General features: G+C 29.8%; 1 protein-coding gene across 3 annotated transcripts in view; it reads left to right on the top strand.

The window, feature by feature from the left end:
* Nucleotides 1-26,595, top strand: part of LOC107445749 (B-cell receptor CD22) — a 417,445-nt gene that overhangs the window by 301,735 nt on the left and 89,115 nt on the right. For all 3 annotated transcript variants that reach the window (XM_071178321.1, XM_071178319.1, XM_071178320.1), the window contains exons 4-5: nucleotides 3,566-3,746; nucleotides 13,555-13,872. In XM_071178321.1, the coding sequence (XP_071034422.1) occupies nucleotides 3,566-3,746; nucleotides 13,555-13,872 (499 nt within the window). The remainder of the gene's footprint in view (nucleotides 1-3,565; nucleotides 3,747-13,554; nucleotides 13,873-26,595) is intronic.

Here is a 26,595-nt window from a genome sequence, read left to right as displayed (position 1 = left end):
AAAGAATAATAAATAAATGCATAAAAAGTTTGAAGTTCATTTTTGCTTCTTCAGATATTGTTTCAGAATTCTAATCAGATACTGTTTAACAATTCAGATATTGCTGCAGAATTCATGCGTTTTCGATTACTATAATTGTCTTTTAAAACTTCTCCAATTTTCTTAAATTTTTTCACTATATTGCCCAAACCTAATATTTTTGTTTTTGCAGAAGATTAACCTAAAACGCGTAATGTATTGTTCAAACTTCCCAAGTCTGCGTCTTTATCATTCCATGTTACCCTCTGACCTGAGAAATATACCTGAGAAATCACCAAGAGAGATATTCGGCAAGAACAACATATTTTTTTTTTGTTGCAAAGATATATTTGGGCATTATTCAGTCCTCCAAGGTAGTACTTTTCTCAAATTTCTTTTGACATAGATGTGGTCATTTTTAACAAGAAGGATTATCACAAAAAATTTGACTTTCAAAATCCATTTCGTGAAAAGAAACAGTTCATTACAGAAATTGATTAAATTATTTTAAACAGCAAAGTTTACCTCTCAAAATCGTAATTTACATGACAGAAATCTAAGAGAGTCTTTCGAATTTCCTTATTGGTTATAACAGAAATAAATGAATAAAAAAAAACGTGCAAAACCAAAGAAAATGAAACACACAGAACTACAGTGTCAGGATGCTTGCATTTTAAATTCAAACATCTGCTTTAGCTCTCAAAGCAGATAATTTTGTATAATCAAAATATAATTAAAATTCACTTTTTTAAGATTTATATTTAGCTTTTTTTTCTCTCTACAAAGTATAATTTTATTTCATTAAGTGTATTGATCTTTTATTTTTTTTTTCTATTCAGAAATACTTTCAATATTTGTTTTTATTTAATAAAGAAACTTCATTGTTATTTTTAAAACATCTATACATTTTTTATTAAGCTAGTAAATGTTAATGACTCACAATAATTTAGAACTACAATGTCTTATTTTTTGAATAAAATAAAAGAAAAGGAAGAACTCATAACTTTATTTTTATTCATTTTTATTTTAATTTTAAAAATTCTGAAAATTAAGAAATTCATGACGCATAAAAATGAGAAGGTCGAAAAAAAGTAATGATGTTTTTATAGTTGTTTATTTAAAGATGTATAATTTGCATATTGATTAGGAATTTTGATGATCATGTTACAGTAGTCTTCAGTAGTAGCAAATTTTTTGTCAAATCTGTTGATTTTCTACAGAATATGTGTATTATATTATTAAATATTAAACTCAAACTATTTCTGTCGAGAAAGGAAAGAAATACTTGCTGTGTGCATTGTACAGCATAACATTTTTAATTATACAGTATTTCACTTTCGTTAATTCTTTATACCCTATTTTCGTAATCCTTTATACCTTTATACAAATTTGAAAAACGTGTAGAAGAATATCGCAGTAAAAAATATTTTTTTTGTACTTTTTTTGAGACTACGTGTTTTGAGGTATTTAAGACCAAAGGTCACTTTTACAGTTAGACCTAGCCTAAGAAGGTCAAATAAGATATCTAATGAAAGGTTTATTTCTTAGCTTTGCATATAAATGGTGCTTCAAATTTTTTCAGACACAATTACAAAACAAGAAACAGCCATTTATATGTATACATATTTGTTGTTTAAGAAAATTTTATTTTTTGAATTTTAGATTCAGAATCTAGAAATTGGTAGAATTGCTTACTTTATCATGAGTGTTTATTTCACCAAATTTCATTAAAATCGGAGGGTGATCGGCCCAAAAGTGATTAATCTGACGTGGATAGACTGCAACGGAACATTTTTATTATTAAAATCTAAATAGCTTATATTACACCAATTATGTAAGCTATCTAGGTCTTGTTGCAAACTAGTCGCATTCAGATTTATATTTATTAATTGAAATCATGCGCAAAAAAATAAAAACTCACGATTTTTTAAAAACTTAATATTTAAAAATAAAAATTGCTCCAGAACATTTTGTAAACTTACGAAAAATAGCATATCTAAAATATAAAAATGTATCACGTAAATAAGTAAAACCATTCAATGATTTTTCCATGAAAACAACCGATATATATAATAAAATACCAAATTCTATAGAATCAAATGCTTTAGAACAGTCTATGTAGCTCATATACAGCTCAGACTTATTTTTAAGAACAGAATTGATTTTACTACTGATATACAGCAAATTTGTTACCGTTTATCTTGCGTGCATTAAAACATGTTGCGCATGTGAGATATAATGTTTAAATTGAAGGAAATTTTTTTTTACAAATAATACTTATAAATACTCTTGAGGAAAAAGCTTATATATTATTAAGACTAGTAAAAATTAACTTATATTTTAAAAGCTCATAACCTTTGTTGATTATAATGATATGTTATCCAGCTTCTAAAATAAAGGGAGGAAAAAATATTCTCAATGGTAAGATTTAGTCATTTAAAATTTACTGCATTTCTATACAATAAAATTTATTAAAATAATAGTCAATTATCTTCTAAAAATACAGACAATAATACAAAACATAACGAAATTCATTTAAAATTGGAGAGACGTTAACGCCAATAGACTATTTGAATAAAATTCTAATAGTTAAAGTTTACATTAATTATTACAAACTACTTATATATTGATAATATTTTAGATTACTTAGAATGCTTTAAGAGCTGGTTCAGATATTATTATTGAATTATTATGTTTGCGAATATCATTAGTGTCTAAAGTATTTTAATTTTCATTAGTCTACAACAATGAACAGAGTAATAAAGCTTGTAACTGACATTTGCATTCATTAAATTGATTGTTGAGCACTATTAGCCTTAATTACGTCTTTTCGTTCGCAAATAAAGATGTTATCAGACTTCGATTAAACTTTTACTACTACTTACAACTACCATTATGGTTGTCTGCGTGATTTCTTTTACCAAATCATTTATTTAAATTAAAACTTATGTTATATTGCGATTTCCAGTAAAGTATAGTAAATTGACTAAGTTTTAACAAATTATGATAATTTTAAGTAATAATCTATGATTAAATACTGATTAGTTTGTTCAAAAAATATTTTTATTAAACCATCTATTATATTATGATGTTATAAAAACTGTTTGATATTTCTGCGATTATTTAGCGTATTTCTTAATTTTTTTAATTCTGTTATATCGTAATTTTAAAATATATCGTAAGGTATATTAATTATTTGCGCCTACATTCGAGGTTTAAAAATTAATCATGATTATTTTTACACTGATTTTGCTTTTAAAACTCGAAAGTAGAAATTTAATAATAAATTTTTAATAACAAATTAATTTCTTTGCGCATTACTAAAAATTAAATATAATATAACAACACAAATTGTTTCATTATGACAAAAGATCATTTCATTATTTTAAGAATTAAACGTTTTATAATAATAAATTTTTTTATCATTTTCAGTATCAAAAGTTTAATAATAATAAATTATAGCATTATTCTTAGAAAAAAATTATACTTAACAATTTATTTTTAAAATAATGAATCCACTTTATAGTTTTTTTTTCTTTTATTATAGGGGGGTGAAGAACTCGAATCTGAAAGCAAAGTTCGAATCGAAAAGAATGGTGCATCTAGTGTCACATCGATGATGCAAATGAGTTTAGAGAGAGAAGATTTGGGAGCGAATATCGAATGCCACGTTGACAACGAGGCTATCGACGAACCCCTCGTCTCATGGGTAAAAATAGATCTTCATGGTAAGTCTAACAGGTTTTTGTTTATCTGTGATGTAATGTAAAAAGAGATAAAATCGTTGTTTAACTTTTTATTCGATCCATAGTTCAAAATAAGCGTTTATGAAAGCTCGGAAAGACAAAGCTCGAAATGAGCGTTTAAAACATTCTATTTGACATACTTTGTACATACTATTTGAGTCCGTTTTTCGAAAAGTAAAAATTATTCTTATTTTTAAAGACTAAAATAATGGATTCAATTATAATAAATTGAAAGTAAGTATATATTTTCACTGTAAAAAAATTGATACACAAACATCACAAAACTTTCTTGTTTTTTGACGAAATTGTTTCTTTGTGTATGATCCGAGCGAAATCTTCGTCAAACTGACGAAATAACTATTGTCACTTCTTTGAAGAAATGAATTTCGTCAAAATTAAGGAAATAATTCGTTATTTTACTTTTTATCAAGAAAAAAATATCATAGTGCCTAAAGTATCTAACTGTTTTAATAATCATTTTTACTGGACACCCTATACTGCCGTGCAGTCGAAAAAACATCATAAATGCTTCGCGATTGATTCCTTAAGAAGTGGCGTGACATTTTTCCTCTTTCTATTGCTAATGAATGCTATAATAGAATTTTAAAAAATTTATGAACAAAAATTTTTTTAAATTTTTTTTATTATATGTAGTTTACCATACAAAGATGCCAAATATATAAATATATACATTTTGAATTTTTGGTGCTTACGTTGATTTAATTGCACTGCAGTATAAGTGGATCAATATCGTCCTAACAACACAAGGACGGAAAAAATAGAGATATAAATTACACATGGTGCGTAGCGTTTTTAAAAAGTTCTTAAAGGTGCTTATTTTAGATTTTGGTTTTTAAAAGCCCTTAAAGGTGCTTTTTTCATTGGGTGTCTTTAAAAAGTACTTAATTTTCAATTTTCGAAAATGAGATTTTTTTTCTTTACCATCTCGATTTTCGCCACGTATTATGCAAAAGCGTGCTTTTCACTTAGTTCTATTCAACGTTTTCACAATTCATTCAACCACAATCTATTTCGGCGTACCGTCGTATGAAAGCGCCCATCATTTTACATGTTAGAGGAAATATTTGCTCGTACGTATGTTAGTCTACTGAGCTGAGTTCGGTGAGATTATTGCACTCTCATGTGCATTCTGCAACATATTCTCAATTTCAGGCTTCATTTTCCACCCTCTGATATCGAACCGAAAAATCTCTTAATCATTTTATGATGGCTGATATAATCAAGAAAAGTGTTTTTTGTCAGAAACTAGTCATTTTATTAAGATCATGTAAGGTCTTTGAAAATTATTTTGCACTTTGTCAATGTATACAGTGCTTAAAAATGTTTTTTGAGTGCTTATAAAGTATTTAAAATGTGCTTATTTTTTGTTGAAAGATTTGGCTACGCACCCTGATTACAACCAAGTTCTATGCAGAATTCAATCCCGGAATCTTCCTGGTACGAGGCTACCTTCTAAACCACCATACACGCCGAACGATTCAATTTGTCAACTTGTTTTCGATCGTCCAGTCTTCATTCTAGTTAATGCCATGGAATTATTACGATGAGGTTTCGGTTGAAAGATTTTCATCATCCATTTGAGAGTACGCGCTTCGTCACAAATCACATGATTTAGTGACGAAATTATTCTTAAAATTTATGAAATACAGTTCAAGGATTGCTGAATCGTAAAAAAGTGAGAGTTTTAGTCTGAGAGTGTTTACAAGGTTGTCGAGGTTTCTTTACACTTATACTAGTGGTAATTAATGAGGAAATTTATGTTAGGTAGAAATTTATCGTGGAGGGAGAAACCATGAAAATCTCCCACGGTTAGCTTGATGGCAAGTGGATTCTAGCCCATGAGCCATCTATCCCTGAGGATAGATGAATCGTGGGTTAGAGTCCCCTTGTCGTCAAGAATTTAATTGAATACATTTGTTAATACTTTTAAAAAAATAATATTCGTAAGAGAAGTCTAAAAATATGTCCATTTTCGTAATCTCGATTTTGAGCTGCATGCTAAATAAAACAGTTCTCCGACAATACATCAATACATACATGCCTATATGTGCATGTATTAACATATACGCGTGCATAATGCATTAACATAATAATCACAAAAAGGATAAAAGAAAAGACAGATTAACAAAAAAAATTTTAAAAAATATGTTTCATTTACTGCTCAAAAGCTGCAAGTACATAGAACTCATAAAATAAGTTAAAAATATGGAGAAAACATGAGTTAAATATATAGTGAAAACATAAGTTGAATATAAAGAGAAAAAGAAATAAAGATTTCCCAAAAGAAGAGAAAAAAATTATTGATTTTTTTAAAAAAATAATCACAAATTTAAAATATTTCAAAATACAAATAAAAATGAAAAAAAAAATATAATAAGGAGAAGATATAATATAGTCATCAGCTCACACGTTTATATCGATATATAAAATAGGGCTTTCTTATATAGTATTAATATAGCCAAAGCAAAACGTATCAATACAACAGCACTGAGAAAACAAAGCAAAAAAAAATATTGCTACTTCCTTGTTATGTGCACAACCACTGATTTTTATATTTGTCTTTTAACTCTAGACCATTTATTTTTTCGAACTTTTTTCGTTATTTCCGTCATCTCCTTAAATCAAGACTTCGCAATAAACGAACGCGACTGAATTTTGCTCCAAAAATAGCAACAACTTTAACTATTATACATGTGTCTCTAATCTGTTAGCTTTAAAACGGAGAGAAAATTATTAATAATATTTCCCCCTAGTCTAACTTTCTCTCATTTATTTGACATTTTGGTATGGGATGAAAAGTAAGCACGTATAGTTATGCACGTTTTCTACGTGATGTGATCGCCCAATCTTGGAGCAGTCGACACCAACTTGAAGTTTTCTTCCATCTCTAAGAAAAACAGCTCATGTGAAACGCCGTATTACTACGATTAGTACTGTCCCTAAATCAACAATAACTTGCTTTTTGGTATTTTTAGAGGAAAAAAAATTTAAACCAGATAGTGATAAAAGAATTTAATTCACGTTGCAAATGTGATATTAGGATTTCGTACATTGTTTTTTAACCCATTTATGCTTTAATATTAAATATCTTAATATTGCTGTATTTTAGAGTTAATTACTGTCTAAAAAAATAATAACACGTTTTTCATATTTTTAAGTGTTTTTTAAAAAGTAACTAAATTCCAGGAAACTTCAAATCTCACTTAAAACTTCCAGAAAACAACTTCAAAAGAGCTAACTTTTTCTCAGAGCTATGTTTTCCAAGTAGGCTAAACCAGGGGTCCCCAATTCTATGCCAACGGGCACCATGGCGCCCTTCGGCCGGCCTAGGTGTGCCCGCTGCTTGTGATGAAATATTTCAGTTTTCCATTTCCCTATAAAATGCTATGCAAATACGTACATAAGTACGCTAGCTCAGTGAAGGTAAAGTACTTGATAGATTTCTAGATTTAATTGAAGAAATAAAAAATTATCTTGCAGCCACATATCAAATATTTTTAGATGTAAGAAATCCTCTTTGGCTAACAGATTTGTCTTTTATAACGGACATAACGGAAAAATTAAATAATTAAAATTTAGAGCTGAAGGGAATGGACAAACATATAGCAAGAATGATAAGGGGCTATAAACTCATTCAGAGCTAAGCTAGTTTTGTGGATATCACATTTGAAAATGAAGTCTCTTGTGCATTTTCCTTGCATGATCAATTTGAAAAGCGCTTTCAACAGTTTAATATCATCGAGATATTTGATTACATATTTTGTAAATCCTTTTACCAACCAAATAAACGTGACCGCAATAGCTACACACATTTCAGAATTTCTTCAAGTAAGGCGAGAAAAAATGGAGATAGAAATTTTGGACCTTCAGAATGACATTATCCTCAAAACTATTATATCAGATGAGAAATTCTGGAATATAGTTGTCAGAAATGAATTTCATTCTTAAAAAGAGCAACATATAAAATAAAGTCGCTTTTTGGTTCCACTTACTTGTGTGAATCACTGCTTTCGACAATAAATATCATAAAATCAAAATATAGATTCCGACTTACAGATGAACACCTTGACGATTGCTTGCGAGCAGGAATTTCACCGCATTCTCCCAATTATGAAGCGCTGGCCAGTGAAATGCAATGCAAAAGCAATTTAGTAATCATTTATTTTACACAAGAATATTAATACTAATTATATTCCTAAGTTAAATTAATTTTTAAAATTAAATTTTTTGTGCATTGTATGTAGTGTGTATTATTACCTATGTCTATCAGCTATAAATTTATCTTTAAAAAATAAATGGTGCTCGCCATTCGACCAATATTGTGATATTTGCTCTTAGGTACAAAAAGGTTGGGGACCCCTGGGCTAAACTCATAGCCTGCTCGAAATTTAAATTCTGAATTTAATGTATAAAATTGCATTCCTCGCAGGAAACTTAGTATTTTTTATTATTCTATGGCATTTCTTTTTGTTTCTAAACAATGTGCTAGAGAATTTGTTTGCAGGGGATTTTGAATTTTAAAAAATCTCTATCTAGTTTCATTTGTTATTTGCATAAAGTAAAATAATTAATTTTACTTTCTAAATTCAAAGTTTAGTTAGTTTGGATCAGAAACAAACAATGTGCTAGACAATTTGTTAGTAGGGGATTTTGAATTTTAAAAAATCGCTATCTAGTTTCATTTGTTTTTTGCATACATAAATTGAATTTTAAAAAATCGCTATCTAGTTTCATTTTTTATTTGAATACATAAAGAAAAATAATTATTTTTACTTTCTAAATTCAAAGTTTAGTTAGTTCGGATCAGAAACAAACAATGTGCTAGACAATTTGTTTGTAGGGGTTTTGAATTTTAAAAAATCGCTATTTAGTTTCATTTGTTATTTGAATACATAAAGAAAAATAATTATTTTTACTTTCTAAATTCAAAGTTTAGTTAGTTCGGGCATATTACCTTTTAAAAAGGACTTCATCAAAGAAATGTTATACGGCCGCACCTTTGTTATGAATCATTTTGGAAAAATTCAATTTTACTGTGCACTAGTTGTGAAACAAAATCACTTATAACAAAATTTTGATTTATTTTATTGTTTCCTTTATGCCTGCTTTTTTTTCTTCCGAGCTTTAAAGATAATAACCCTTGCGTAAATTGGATAAAAATTAGTGCTGTGGATTTCAGACATTTCTTATTAACTGAACACTGAGAATGATATTCAAGCTTTTAACAGTTTTCATTTTAACGGACATTCCATTACTGGTATACTTATCGGGAATGGTATACTTGAGTTATACTTATCGGGAGAAAAATTATAGCAGTTCGCTTAATTTCAGAATTTGTTTTAAAGGGGAGTTAATCATTATTTTCTTCTTGCTTGTTAAGTTCTATGCATTTTATGATATCCGCAGTTTTATTCTTAATTCAAAACTTTAAAATAAAAAAAAAATGTAAGTATATAAGTAAATAAATATATAAGTGAATAAACATATAGGTGAATAAATACATAAGTAAAGAATACACAAGTAAATAAATACACAAGTAATTAAATATATAGGCAAATAAATATATAAGTAAATAAATATATAAATAAATAAATATATAAGCAAATACATATATAAGTAAACAAATATGAAAGTAAATAAATACTATGAAATAAATACATAAATAAATTATTAATAAATACAGTGTTTAATTTGATCTAATCAATTTCTGAAGTTTTTAATTTAAATTAACAGCAATGTTCATTAACCAAATATCTACTTCGCAGAAATATGAAAGTATATTCAAAGTTTTTCAAGGCATTGCAAACATAAATATACACAATATTTTAAAAAAGCAAATTTACTGAGATTTTCTAAGTTTAAGACATTACTAAAAAATTAATACAAAACCTGACCTCCTTAGTACAACATTTTTGAACTAACACTTGACTTTTTCACATTCTGAAAAAATTATAACCCTTATCTTCCTAAAAAGTTATGAAAAATAATTTAGTCATTGAAATGAATGTAAAAAAGAACCAGAGATTGGCTAATTTCTAAGAAAACCGATGGAACACTGAGAATTTCAGACCCTCTTACTCCATGGTTCTATCTCAATTTTATTAAATTTCGATGATTTTCCAAATTATTCCGATGTCCGGCCATGTTTTTGCCATGTTTTTACCCTGAAGCAAACTCAATAATTCGGATAAGTTAATTATGTTAACTACTAATTAATTTGATCAGAAGTAATACTTTGTATCTAGCAATTAAATGATAATACTTAACATTTTGGTTATATCATATATGAATTTAATAATTTATNGTCGTAATTTCGATTATCGAAGAAATTTTAATTTTTTTTTCGCAAATCAGTTCTTGAAAATTTGATGACAGTTAGAGGCTAATTTTTTAATCAGTGGTTATAAAAACTAAATGTATTTCTTAAGGAAACATTTAATTATTTGTTTTCGAAAATCACACAAGCTTACTCCATAAATCTAATAATAGTGAATGTATTCTTGAGTATTGTTTAAGCTAAATGTGCAATTCAAGCATTAAAAACATGTCTTTTCATAAGATTAGAGCAATCTTTAAATCTTGTTTTGCAAAGCTAATAAAAGCATTTTATTTAAACTCGGCAGCTCATGCAAGTAATTTCTGCTTACAGGTAATCGTAATCACAATATACTAATTTATTTTCCTAATTCCAACATTCATTTAACGTAATTAAAAATTGTATGTTTTCTAAAACATCATAAATTGATTGCTTCAAATATTTACTACAATTCCGATGATAAAAGCTTACTTGAAAAGCATTAGTTTTAATTAATTTTTTTACAGAAATAGTTTCATTCATGGATTAAACGTAAGCATTATTTGTTACTTTAATTAAGTGTTCTATTTTTTTAATGATTTCATACACAACAATTTAAATGTATATGAGCGCAGGTATGCACTTTTGAAAGTGTAAAAATCCCAGCAAATTAATTAAGTTTATTTTGTTTTCAATTAATTATCTCTACTTCACATTCATCCATTTTATGATTGAATACATTTTTAATACCTATTCTTTATCTATCCACATATATTTATTTACCATATTTATTTTTGCCATGTTTTTACCCTGAAGCGAACTCAATAATTCGGATAAGTTAATTATGTTAACTACTAATTAATTTGATCAGAAGTATTGCTTTGTATCTAGCAATTAAATGATAATACTTAACATTTTGGTTATATCATATATGAATTTAATAATTTATTTATGATTAACTGTTATTATTTCAATCATTTTCTTTATAACCGCAATATCATTCGTTAATAAGGTTTATTAATTAGATTAACTTTATTAAAACCATATTCCTAAATATTGTAATTACGAAGTCCATGCTTGTATTAGATAAACATGTGTACAATTTATCGATAGATGCAAACACAATTAAATACTCTTTTGTATACAATAATGTAATGATTACAAATTACTTTGGGACATATAATGTATTTATTTATTTATGTTGATCCGAGATAGAGCCTAGTTAGCCTAGGCTCTTGCTCGTGAGAACGAGAGTTTGAATCCCGGCCACCCGATTATTAAATGGTGACTGGTGTTTTTTAAATTAGTCACAAAGTTCTCCAAGTTCCCATTACAAATCAATACCTCTGGGGGAGGGGGGGTACTGGATCGGAGGTTGATCGTTCTCTGGTTCAGGTAAAAATTACGGACCGTGGATGAATGAATGGAATATAATTAGGTCTTCCCTGTAAAATGGACTGTGACTTGTGTGTGGCTAAAGTCGGTTTCTCGGTAATAGATGGCGCCACTGAAAGAAAAACAAGAGACGCACCCTCTGCTTTAAAAATTCACTTACTTTCAAGCAGATTTGCTAATTGGCAATTGGCATAAGTAACAACAACATTTATTTATGTTTGACTGAGTTTTTACTCATCACGTTAGGTGAACATCATTTCCTTGAAGTAGGAATGATGTGGATTAATTAAATTTACAAATTAATTTGGTTCAATATTTTAAATATGTTTACGTAACTAAAGTCGATAACTATTTGATTTTACAAGGAGTATAAATTTAAATTAAGTAACGAGAGTGATTTTTTTTAATTCGAAAAGAATTAAAATTTAAGATTATCTCCCTCGAAAAAATTCCCCATGAAAATGTACGGTCATAATTCTTCCACCTCTTCATAACAGCTCGGAAACTGGAATAGTTTTTATCTGGTCGGTAACAGCATTTTCACATAAATGACGTAAATTGCGATAAAATTTTTGTTCTCGGTGATAGGGATCTGTCAGGTGAGCCAAAAACACATTGACGCAGCTGGTGTGACAAACGCTTAGTCGCTCTTGATACCACATTCACAGAATTCTCCTCTTTCCTAGTTCAAATGCAATTCATTTATCAAAATCTGATGAACGATGATGTGATACAAATCAATCCTCCTGATCGTCAATCAATTATCTGAATACTCGATTTTTCGAATTCTGCCTCTTTCGCTGCATTATTCATCTTTTAACACTTCTCATAATTTTGAAAAATCTGCGCCATTGACAAAACACTGTATCTGCAAAAGTTTTACTTGCCCAACATCTGATAGCACTCCTCCATACTAATGTCGTTCATTTTTAAGACGCACCACAAAAATTGATTTCACAAGAAAGGATTTATCTATCAGACTTGTGTACCACCCATCCAAGTGTGTTTTGTTGCCAGTTTCATTACTCAATTTACACACCTCTTATTATCTATTCATTGTAGGTAACTAAATATTTATTTATTATTCACTGTCCGTCACATTAAGCAAATTACTGTCTCCAAAGCTAAGGAACTACAACTTTATTTTAAGTTAATTATTTCTACTGTTTTGATTTTATGTGTATAATTATTGAACATAAAATTTTGTACATATATGTATAGGTCATCTGTCTATGTATAGGTCATTGAACATCTATGTATGAGACGGTAAAATATTACGTAAGCATGTTTTTGGCACTTTTCGACTCTCCGTCTACCATTTTTAGCGAAAGTAAACCACAAGCGTCTATGCAAACGTAAGAAAGTTGCAACTCTCTCCTTTAGTTTTTGTTTAAATTTCGACTTCAAATATTAAGATTACATTCAAATAAGAGATGTAACTTTGTGTTTAACAAAAGTCACGTTTTAATTTATTTTATAAAATTTCGAGTAGAATTTTCCATAAGAATATTTCGCTTTCTTTCTGTGTCAAAATCTTTTGGCCTCTAAATTTCCAAGGATAAATTTTAGTTTAAATTTTCTATCCTGAAATTCAATTTTTTTAAATTCCGAATTTAAAATATTTCTATGAGTACTTTTTGCTATATATTTCCTTTGCTGTATAAGAAAATGTCGATGATAAAAGGTATTTTAATGTTTTTGCTTGAGCCCCCTTATTAGCAAAAATAAGCATATCACATTCAGTTAGCTTTTTAAGTAAAAAATAAGAATATCAGTCAGTTAGCTTTTTAAGCAAAAAATAAGAATATCAGTCAGTTAGCTTTTTAAGCAAAATATAAGAATATCAGTCAGTTAGCTTTTTAAGCAAAAATAAGAATATCACATTCAGTTCCCCTTGTGAACAAAAAAATAAGCATATCACTTTCAGTTCCTCTTGTGGGCAAAAATAAGTATATAACAAACATCCTTCCACACGTTAGGTGCTTACCTAATATTTTAACGGCCCCTATAATGATTGCATGCTTCATTTTTAGCATCTAATGTATTTATGTATAATTGTATTTGTTTTTATTTAAATAGTGGGACCAATATCTTTAGAAGTTGAAGGACCAACAACTCCCGTTGTTTCTGGAAATAGCGTGACTTTCATCTGTACCATAGAAGGTGCCAAACCATGGGCCAATGCTACCTGGTTCAATAGATCTGATGTTTTGAACATCGAACCTCGGACTCAAATCGACCTGAGAGAGGATGGAACTTTTACGACCATCAGTGCAGTTAACGTCATAGTCTCACGGCATGACCACCAGGGAACATTCTACTGCAAGGGTACTAATAACGCCATGCAAGCTAAAAATGAGGCACCCCTCCTTAAGTCCTTGGATATACAAGTTCTGTGTGAGTCAGATATTTTATGGACAATTTTGTATCCAGTTAAACATTTTATTATATTAATATTATTATTAAATATGTTGAGAATAAGGAGCTGATTTTTATCAGAAAATTTCATATTAACACTAAACATACCATAGCCGGTCAAATGAGCGTTTCAGAACTTTTGCATCGAAAATGCGTTTATCATCTTATCGTTTTTGCACATTTGACTTCATGATTTTTTCAAACAATAATATACAGTTAATATTCTTTTTTTTTGTATTTTGTTTGTTTTGAATAATACTTGTCGTATACCTATTTCTACCACGACCGGTCATTTGACCGGGAGAACAATTTAATTGCTTTATAAGGTAATCGGATCAAAAATGAAGATGTAATGCGTGTTCAACGTATTGCATTCGATGAGTTGCACATTTCTGCAAAAACTGTTGCGTAGTGAGTACAATCAGAATAACTGTGAATTCAAATTTCAAGAATGTACCTAAAAATTTTAGATAGGCGTTTTTGTGCAAGAAAAAGTGACAAAAACTAAATGTTTTGGTAAGTAACTTCTATTTTATGTTGATAGCTTTACTTCATTTCTAACTAACTGTTAGTTTTTACCCAGAGAAATTTCGAAACAATCAAGAGAACACAAGTTCTTAGATGAAATAATACTAATTTTAAGAATAATTTTAAAAATTATAAAAATCATAATAATTAGAAGAAATATGTTTGCGGAAAATGTACAATTGAAACAACCTGTATATGTTAAAAATGCGTTGAGCAATGAATTAAAAATTCTAATCCTTTGTGTTAAAATTAACACAAAGGATTAATTAAGGACTATTGAAGGATTTAGGATTATTGAAGGATTAATTAAGGATTAAGGACACAAAGGATATACATAAAAATAGGCAATATACAATTTTGTTTAATTGTAATAAAGTTGTTTTTAGTTTATTTCCTTCCTAACATCCATATTTCATACATTCAATCAAGAAACATAAAGTCCGGTAATTTGGCAGGCTATGGTAGAAGTAGGTATATATTGAGTGTTGGTATGTCAAGTGTTAATTAAGTAGAACCCCGATTAACCACGATTACAATCAGTCATTTTTTAGATTAAAGGATGTTTTTATTAAAAAAAGTGCCAGAATTTCTTTTATTATTTATGCTGTTTTTTTAATTTATTAGTTTTTATTATTCATTTAATTTTTTTTAGTTAAAAAGTTTTCTTTGATAAGAAAAAGATTGAATGAAAAGTTGAAACTTTTCTTTCAGTCATTTTCGTCTTAATTTTGGTGATACTGATGAAAAAAGTTTACCCTGAGCATTATAAACACTTGCACTTCGAAGTATATGAAAGCTTGTCGCACTGTTGTTGGCTGGCAATGAACGATTCCGTTCAAGTTAACCATAGTAATTTATATTCAAGTTCAAGACGTATTATTTTGAACGAAAATATGGTTCAATATATTAAGGTTGTTGTTAATATGAACAATGATGTGGTTCCATGAGCAATGGAAGCTAGAAAAGGAAGAACTTTTCATTCTATCTATTTTTCACTCACAATCTAGATCGCATTCTCAAACAGCGAAAATACGCCGAAGAGCCATTACATTATGACCACGGTCCATCTATAACAATGGGCTCACCCAGGTTTTCATGGTTTCTCGCCCAGGAACAATGTTTTCATGGGGCATATTAGGACCCATAATTCTCATATAACAATCCCTGACGTCTGTAAACTCCTTGAACATAGTTGCAGACCAGGTTCAACCATTCACGGCAACAGTTTTTAATGCGGGGGATGGTGTTTACCAACAGGATAATGCACCACGTCATAAGGGTCGAATCCTCATGGATTGGTTCGAAGAACATTCCAGTGACTTTCAAGTCATGCCTTAGCCCCCAAATTCACCTGACCTTAATCCAAATGAGCATTTGTGGTCCTACTTGGAAAACCAAATTCGTGCTGCCACGCTACCCCCTCGCAATGAGGGAATTGCAGGACCAGTTGGTGAGCGCTTGGTACCAGATACCCCAGACTACTTATCAGCACCTTGTGGAATCAATGCCACGGCGGGTGCTAGCAGTTTTGAGGGCTAAACGTGGTCCTACATGTTATTAGCAGGGTGGTCATAATGTAATGGGTCTCCGGTGTATATCATTTACAGTCCCTGGGCAAATAATTAGACGCACTATACCATTCTATGTAAAATATTAATTATCAGGTGATACTATACAGCTTTATTTTTTTATGGGGCTGAAACCAGTTTGCACTTGTTTACGTCCGTGTATCAGTTGATTAACATTGTAATGCAATACGTTAAAAATAAATACAAATGGAAAGTATATAAAAAATCTCCAGAATAATAACGCATTGCATGTATGTTTAAATATAAAAGTATCGCGTTTAAACTCGTGCAAAACATGTAATTATTAAACTGCAGTGCGTCTAATAATTTGGTCTAATTATTTCATTGTACTAATATAATACCTGATATAATAAATATTATATTTTTATATAATATATCGTCCAATTTATCCTACCATTGAATTTATATTATATGTAGTCTGATTTAACCCATTGGTACACGAACGTAAACAAGTGCAAACCGCGTAAAAACAATAAAGCTGTATAGTATCACCTGATAATTAAGATTTTACATAGAATCTTACAGTGCGTCTAATAATTTCGCCAGGAGCTGTATATTAGGCTCTATCAGAGATCTTAAACAGGTATCCAATCACAGTTGCAACCTATTTCAAAACAGACAATAATTCCACACATTTATAAAGCATAATTTCATTCACGATGTAACAACACACCATGAATCGTTCTTTGTTGAAAGCATATTAAATATATTATTTACATAACTTTAAACACACAAACGGGAGTGTGAATGCTTAATANTTAAGATTTTACATAGAATCGTACAGCGCGTCTAATAATTTCACCAGGAGCTGTATATTAGACTCCATCAGAGATATTAAACAGGTATCCAATCACAGTTGCAACCTATAGAACGAATTTCAAAACAGACAATAATTCCATACATTTATAAAGCATAATTTCATTCACGATGTAACAACACACCATGAATCGTTCTTTGTTGAAAGCATATTAAATATATTATTTACATAACTTTAAACACACAAACGGGAGTGTGAATGCTTAATATACGAAACGGTTTAGATTATTCTACAAGCGCGATCTTCTTAGAACACGCCATTGTTTATTGTCTGTATGGACGAGGCTCATTTATAATCATTGCTTACAAAAGCTGTCGACAAACTGATGCAAGCATTGAGCAAACATTTATCATTTGAAAAGCCTCCTGTGCACGAAACCGCGAGAGGTGTCACTTGGGTTGTTTAAATTGTATTCGGATAAATTCAGACGCAGAATGGAGATAGGTATTTGTCAAAAGCGAGCGCTTCATTTATTACCAGAGGTTTGCACAATCACACCTGAGAATGATGTTTTGGAAAGTGCGAAATTGACGTTACCTTAATGGCCTTTGCTATTGACGAGCAATAATCCCCCATTGCAACATAAAAGCACAACGCGTTTTCCAGAAGGTTGGGGTGTAAATACGGAGAATAGAACATCCTCAAAGGATGAATTACTCCATCCATTGAAACAATTTAGAACAAGACTGTAGAGATCGTTTGGAGAGTGAGAATTCATCTTGATTGGTGTAAATTCCAACTTTCACCCCGATTCGGAATGATCATATAAGAACATTTGTTCGGATTCTGAAATCAATTTTGAATGTGTTAGTTATTTCGAATATAATGATAATGAAAGATTTGGATCCAAGATTTGTTGGTCAATTTATAACCGATATGAACAATTAAGTGAGCAATCGCTATATTTGTAAGAATAAATAAATAATAAAGAACATGTAGCGTATTCAAGGATAACTAGAGAGTGCTATGAAAAAGTGTAAAGTATGTCTAGAAAAACAAATTTAAGGATGTATCGTAAGGCGTTGTGGAACGTAGCTTAGTTAGGATATACGAGCATTTAATTTTTTTCCTTCTAAATGTCGATTTCAGATTATTTAACAAAAGTGTGGAGTCAGAATAGCATATTAAAATAGGCTCATAATTCCTTGTTTTGATTCTTGGTGGAATTAAGTGTAATTAAATTACATGGGCTTTCTCATGCTATGAAATAGTTAACACCCATATTACTGAGATGTCCTGGTCATCAAATATCATTTGATGTACTCGTAATAATGACCTTTCATTATTTACATCTGAATGACCTTATACTCATTTGAGGTAAAAGTGATTGATTTCCTAATTTGATTCCCTGCGACCTTTTCAGAATTTTAATTTTTTATTTCTTCTTTACACCTTGTTTGAAGCAATTGTTGAAATACGTGTTATAGTAAGTTATTTACTTTATTGTTTCATGCAGTAGATTTGCATCTGGCTCAAACCCGTATTGACAAGATTAATAAAAAAGAACAATTTTTGCAATAAAATAGTTTAACATTACGGCAACATCCAACAATTATTTTCTTTTACAACTTTTTGGCATCACAGATGCAATACCCAGTCATCCTAAAATCAGACATTTAAAAAATATTTGATGTTTATTTTTATGGAATCCAATTAGTTAGAAATACTCATTATTACAGAACAATCCACAACGAAAGACATTTTTAACTTTTTTTAATGTCCTCTTGCATAAATTTAAAAATGCTCATTGTTACAGTCCATATTGAAAGACATTTATAACTTTTTAATGTCCTCTTGCAAAAATTAAAATAAAATGAGTGTTTATTGATTCATCAAGTGGATATTTCTTTCCGTTACCGAACACTTAAAATGTTACAGAACAGTCCGTATCGCAAGACATTTTTAATGTCCTCTTGCAAAAAGTTAGAAATGCTTACTGTTACAGAACAGTCCATATCGAAAGATATTTTTGACTTTTTAACGTCCTCTTGCAAAAAGTTATAAATGCTTACTGTTACAGAACAGTCCATATCGAAAGACATTAATAACTTTTTAACGTCCTCTTGCAAAAAGTTAGAAATGCTTACTGTTACAGAACAGTCCGTATCGAAAGACATTTTTGACTTTTTAATGCCCTCTTGCAAAAAGTTAAAATAGAATAAGTGTTTATTAATTCATCAAGTGGGTATTTCTAACCGTTACCGAACACTTATGTATATTCTGATCCAAATGCATATTTTTATGTTGTATTAAGTACCGTACTGTGGCAGACAGAGCTGTATGGTTTCTAAAAAAAATAAAATCCTTATTATAAAACACTTTCTTTTTTGTCATTTGAAAAAGGAGTACACCTTTTTCAAAGAATGCTTGCCCACAAATGAGTTCAGTGAACAATTCTACGTGATAATAATGTAACGATGCATCATATCCTTATTATTAATAAAAAAACTCGCAACATTTCGTTTTTAATTTACAGTGCGGCCATTTTTTTTAAGTAGCGGTAATCCATTTTTTTAAGTAGCGGTAATATTCGTAGTCCCATGAAGTATAATGTTTTTCCGAACGTATGCCAATAAGGAAAAGTATAATAGGGAAAAATATGTGCTAAAACGTCCATTCTCGATAAAAAGCTGTCGGGAAGAGGTATAATATATAAAGAAACCGCTCAAAATCCATTATGAAACCTGGGGGAAATGCGAAGGGAAAAAAAGATAGCTGGGGATTCTTTTTTTCTCCCTCTCTGCCTTTCTTGACGCGCAGCAGCAATCACTCACCTTATCACGATGTTTGGAAGAACAGGTTGACAGCTCGGGGCATATGATGGCTCGCCTGCAGCCCCCTTTTCTTTTTGCTTCCCTAGGAAATGATGTCTGAGGGGGGAAGGAGGAGGAAGAGGAGAGATCCAATTTCATTATTATTTATTTTTGTACGTATTCCAAGAAATATTTCTTATTTATTTGTTCGGAGTATTTCAAAAAAGTTTTGAGCTTGAAGGTGAATTCAAGTTTACAGAAGGGAGAAATGACGTGGTTTTTTTTGCCGCTAAGAGTTTCCGAATTTCTGTCCATTTCCTTATACTTTTGTATATTGAATGAGATAAACCGAATTTTGAGGGAAGTAAACTTTGTTGAATAAAATGTAAGCAGAAACTCGTGTTCTGATTTTAATATAATTAAGTATTTTATTTTTTGGATAATGTGTCGTGTATGAATTATTACGTTTTAAGAAAAACTCACATACAGGTTTTCTTAAATGCATTTCGTTGCATTGTGCATAAAGCAAATAAATAAATCAAACACTTTGATAAATTTTCATCTAATAATCGAATTTAAAATAACTGAAATGTTATCTTAACGACTCGTGGGAATTAAAAAGTGGTGAAGTATTGTAAAACCGGTATTAAACAGGAAATTCAGGTCAGATTAAGGAGTGAAAATTTTCAATTTCGTTCCTTTGTAATTTTGAGCCTAGCTCAAAAGACAGAGACGCTACTGGATCAAGAAACAATGCGAATTAACCTTAGTGGAGAACGTTTTAAATAAAAACTGATCTGCAATTGCAGTTTACAAAAAATAAATAATAAATGGATAAAACAAACTCTTACCCATATTTTGTCTATAACTGGTAAGATTCTGATGCATGACAAGAATTGGTACTGAACCTCGGTAAGCACTTCTTATTTAATTATAATTTAGATTATAAAATTAGAACATGTAATTAGATAAAATCCATTGAGCTATTTTAATTAATGTCAATGTGTCTAAACAATACATATCATTATTTGTGTATGACGAAAAAAAAAAAACTATCATCCACATTTCATAGTAATGTGCATTCACTTAGAGCGATGGGTAAAATTTCTGCACATTTTATAACTTTTCAAGTCGTGGTATAAATCTTGAGACAGATAGACTCGCGTTTTTTTTTTTTCCTTCAATCTTTTTATAGAGCAAAAATTACATTTGAAAACAATAACTACAATAACCCAGTTGTGCATGTAACATGCACAACTGGGTCACATACATCCAAAACTTTATCCTTTAACTTGTTATGTATCAGACCGTTCATATACATAAGTTATTGAAATCAAAGACTACGCATGACATTTAACTGCCAAAGTAATTATCATACCTTTTATTTAATTTTAAAGTATCAATAAAAAATAATAATAACGTATTTGCAACTTTAATGCAATCATGAATTACAAATTTTGAAAGCATACATTGTGGAATTAAGATAAAAAGTGATAGAAGAAAAAGGTATATTATAGGTAATTAGGTTAAATACTAGAGTTAGGTTCCAAATTCAAATTTTTGATGGTTTTCCATTGATGGACCAATATAATCTTGATGGTAACCATCCATCATAAACCATTATATTTTTGATAGTAACCAACATAAGGCACCATCACCCCAATGTAGGAATTCGGACTGATTTATGATGGTCCAATATAAGAATAACAACTTGTTGATGGTTTGTGCAGGTTGAAATACCATCAGAAATTTCCATCATAGTTTCTTAGAAATCTAATCTTGGAACGGTCATGAACAACCATCACCTCAATGTAGGAATTCGGTCTGATTTATGATGAACATAAAAAAATTCCCAAATGTTTCTGATGGTATATTTCTGCTGAACCAGCAAGAATTTCCATTAAACCATCATGGAAATGTATAGTTGGAACCATCATGGACCTTCACGGATCACCAGTCAATTGTTGGTCCATGAAAATCAAACTTTTCTTGATGGTAAACCATCATAGTATTAAAGCAGCATTGTCCATCTAGAAATGATGGAAGTTTGTTGGCATGTCAAAAACTATGAAAGCATGATGGACAATTTAGGATGTGATGACCATCAAATGATATTGGACCATCGTGAATCACAATGAAACCAACATAAACCATCAAAATGTTTCGATGGAACTATCAANATCCAAAATGTATAAAGAGACTATTTCATGAAACTTTTTTTTACCCACTATCTAGATCAGTAAAAAAACTTGTACAGAAAAAATTTCAAAATAAGGTGCCACAACATTTTTTATAGTCATGTCAATGTTCCAAAAAGTTCATAGAGAGACGATTTTTTTTGACGAAACTTGCTTTTTCTACTCTGTATGGAAATTAGCAGAAAAATGTATAAATTTTTTTCCCTACAGTTTGATGAGAAACGTAAGTAGAGTTGAAATTAACAAATTGTCTTTAAATTTAAGGGAAAGTTTAGCGCATGGAGCTTATTTAAACTTCAAAATAAATCGAAAATTTTTTTGAATAAATTTTAATTTTTCATGTTATGGCAATAATTATATATCAAATTACTATTTTTTTTAATGTTCTCTCTCTAAATATAAACAATTCCTGCAAGTCACAGCAATGTAATCTTATTTTTAAAAAACAACTTTTTAAGTGTCCACTGTAGACTTAAGAGGAACTATTATCCACATTTAATAGTAATGTGCATTCACTTAGAGCGATGGGTAAAATTTCTGCACATAATATAAATTTTCAAGTCGTGGTATAAACCTTGAGATAGTTTGACTCTTTTTTTTTTCTTAAATCTTTTTATAGAGCAAAAATTACTTTTGAAAACAGTAACTTTTGTAACTCAGTTGTGCACGTAACACACTTGCATGTAACATACGTATGGGAGAACAAAAGGAATGAGAGCACGCGTAGCTTTTCTTTACAAGATATTCATATGTCACATACATCCAAAACTTTATCCTTTAACTTGTTACGTATCAGACCGGTAGTATACATAAGTTATTGAAATTAAAGACTACGTATGACATACAACTGCCAAAGTAATTATCATACCTTTTAATTTAATTTTAAAGTATCAATAAAAAAATAACATACTTTAATGCAAAAATGAATTACAAATTTTGAAAGCATACATTGAGGAATTAAGATAAAAAGTGATAGAAGAAAAAGCTTTCTAACTATCTTACAGCTTCTTCACTTTTTTTTTTAATTTCTTTTATAGGTAATTATGTTAAACACTAGAGTTAGTTAGGTTCCCAAGTCCAAATTTTTGATGGTTTTCCATTGATGGACCAATATAATCTTGATGGTAACCATCAGTAATTCCATCATGAACCATTATATTTTTTGATGGTAAACAACATTTCTTGATGGAAAGTATTATCATCCAACTGTAGAAATTCGGACTGATTTATAATGGTCCAACAGAAGAATAGCAACTTTATTGATGGTTTGTCCATATTGAGCCATCAGAAATTTCCGTCATATTTTCCTAGAAATCGAATGTTGGAACGATCATGAGCCACCATCACCCCATTGTAGGAATTCCTAATGGTTAAAAAAACAAAAAATTGTTTTGATTTTATATTCCTGCTGAACTAACAAGAATTATTATTAAACCATCATGAAAATGCATTGTTGAACCAATTATGAACCATCACGAATTTCGATCATAGTATCTTAAGATTCAAATGTTTGAACAATCATGATCAACCATCATTCCATTGTAGGAATTCGGACTGATTTATGATGGTCTAACATAAAAAAAAAACCTAATTGTTTTGATGGTATATTCTTGAGAACCAACAAGAATTCCCATTAAACCATCATTTATTGTTGGTTCATAATAATCACACTAACTTTACATGATGGTTAACCATCATACTATTAAAGTACCATTTTCCATCATGGGATGATGGAAGTTTGAGTGCATATCAAAAACCATGAAAGCATAATGGAAATTGTTGGATGATGGTAACCATTAAATGATGTTGGACCATCATGAATCACACTAAAACCAAAATAAACCATCAAAAATTCTAAACATTTTACAAAACCAATTTTACAATTTTGCACTATTAATATAATGATAAAATTATAGTGGAAAAATGTTATTTAAAATCAAAATATGCAGTCTTTTTTCTTAGTTTTTAGAGAACAATTTTCAAAACGTTTTTTTTTCGAGGGAGGGGGGAATTAATTTATTTTGCATTACAACTTTGCAAACTGATGTCTTTAAATTGAAAACTTGTAGATTTACATTTTTAGAGTCTCTGTTGTTAGAAATGCATTCAATATAAATAATAAACATTTTTCAATCTATGGAAATCAGAAAACATGGCTTTAAATTCCTGAAATATTACGATCTTCCTACCTTTCATTGATCAGACGTAATTAAGAATTATGAAAGCTCAGACAAAAACACGCGAACTAAGGACCAACGCACGAGCTTGTTGATTTCATAAAACACTATATTTTTTTTCAGTGCAGCTTTCAAAAACATCTCGGCATAAATTATCTGTTATTAATTAGCATCATAAAAGCCGTCATTTGATTTANCAGTGGCGTACGCAGAATTTTTTCAAGGGGGGTGTTCATAATTTTCTGAAGCTACTAAAAGAATTTCGAGTATGTAATAAAGCACTATTATTCCCCTAATTTAGACAGCTAGACAGTTTTGACTTTTTATTTAGACAACATTGTTTAGTTAAATTTTGATTTGATTTTTTAAGTAGCTTACNTATCTTCTGAAAAAAGTCCAATGTCATATGGGTGGGAAGTAACACTTTGAGGGCCACTTTCACATTCATCAGATTTTGTTATGCTAGAAACGTTTTCTTCAACGGAAGTATCACATTTCTGTACAACAGAAAAACTTACATTGTACTCCGTTCCCCCTTTTATATAATTTTTCACCGCATCTCCAAAATTCTCGAATTGTCTCAAAGACGACAGAACGTCTAAGATTCCAGAATCATAGCGTAAAGACCTCGCGAATGACAGCTAGTCTCAAAAACTATCGCGACGGGCAGAACAGAAAGGAACCAGTCCATAACAGTATCACGTGAATTTAGTTTCAAAAGTACAACCCTATTATAGTAAATGTTTTTTTTTTTCAGTATTCTGAGAAATACCGTGAGAAAAAAAGGTAGGCATAAGGCAAATAAAAATATATTGTCTTAAAAAATAATACCCGCATAATTTCTACCAAAATGTTTATTTTTGCCATTTTGTCTGAGCTCAAGGGGGGTATTCAAACCCCTAAACCCCTCCCTTGCGTACGCCACTGTGTTGGACCATCATGAATCACACTAAAACCAACATAAACCATCAAAAATTCTAAACATTTTACAAAGCCAATTTTACAATTTTCCTACTATTAATATAATGATAAAATTATAGTGGAAAAATGTTATTTAAAATCAAAATAAGCAGTCTTTTTTTAGTTTTTAGAGAACAATTTTCAAAAATAATTTTTTGACAGAAATTAATTTATTTTGCATTACTACTTTGCAAACTGATGTCTTTAAATCAAATTTTTACAAAGTCAATTTTACACAACATTTTCCTGCGATTAATATAGTGATGAAATTATAATGGAAAGATGTTCTTTAAAATCAAAATATGCAGTCTTTTTTCTTAGTTTTTAGAGAACAATTTTCAAAACGTTTTTTTTTCGAGGGAGGGGGGAATTAATTTATTTTGCATTACAACTTTGCAAACTGATGTCTTTAAATTGAAAACTTGTAGATTTACATTTTTAGAGTCTCTGTTGTTAGAAATGCATTCAATATAAATAATAAACATTTTTCAATCTATGGAAATCAGAAAACATGGCTTTAAATTCCTGAAATATTACGATCTTCCTACCTTTCATTGATCAGACGTAATTAAGAATTATGAAAGCTCAGACAAAAACACGCGAACTAAGGACCAACGCACGAGCTTGTTGATTTCATAAAACACTATATTTTTTTTCAGTGCAGCTTTCAAAAACATCTCGGCATAAATTATCTGTTATTAATTAGCATCATAAAAGCCGTCATTTGATTTACATTTTTAAGTTGAGTCTAGGCATATATTCTTCCCTTCCTTTGGAGCAGATGTGATCAGATGCAGCTGTTCTCATCAAACGCGTTCATTAAAAAAATTAATTAATAGGAAAAAAAATTGGAAAATGCTTTTTCTGAAGTATTCGATTTAAGAAGAAGATTTTGAGTTGGATATATAATGCGCAATAGCCTACTCTGGGAAGTCTTAGAAAACGAAGTAATTTTATTCTTAAAAAAATTGTCGTTCTTGGTAAATATAGAAGATGTTTTATTTGTGTGCAGCGCAGTGGAATTTTGTATTAATTATGTTTACCGCTTCCCTTAGAATTTTTTTTTTAAATGCAAGAAATCAACATTTTTTTTCATTTTATTAATAAATACAAGGAACTAATACAAAACATAATGCACAATTTCTAAGCTGAAATTATAATATTTTTATGTGTAAAAATATTTAATTTGCCATCAGTTTACTATCCCAAATTATGTCGGGAAAATGAAATAAAAGTCTTTGTATATGTTCACATCTTCATAATCTGAAAAATCATCTGCATTACTTTCACTTTCGCTCGTGAGCGCCATTTTTTTACTATTTTTTTTCCATGTAAATTCATCTATCATCGTATATACAATTGTACGAAACACGTCTGCAGTCCCCCAAATAGCAACACCCCCCCCCAAAAAAAAAATTGGCAAATTTCCAATCCCAGCAGATTATTATTATTTTTTGTTTCGCTTCCGGCCGAATAAAAACGTTATGAAACAAAGCGTATTGACGAATTCTGCTATGCCCGAGTTTACTCGGGATAATAATTATTTGCAATATATACATACCCGAGTTATCTCGGGATAATCAGGAAAGCGGTTAAGATAAAAAAAAATATGAGTTTTGATCAATCCCTACAGTAAAAAGATAACAGAGCAGTTTTTATTTATTTATTTTTGCTTTTATA

This window comes from Parasteatoda tepidariorum, chromosome 3 (genome assembly GCF_043381705.1).
Source record: "Parasteatoda tepidariorum isolate YZ-2023 chromosome 3, CAS_Ptep_4.0, whole genome shotgun sequence".
Classification (NCBI taxonomy): Eukaryota; Metazoa; Arthropoda; class Arachnida; order Araneae; family Theridiidae; genus Parasteatoda; species Parasteatoda tepidariorum.
This window is presented reverse-complemented; position numbering and strand designations above follow the sequence as displayed.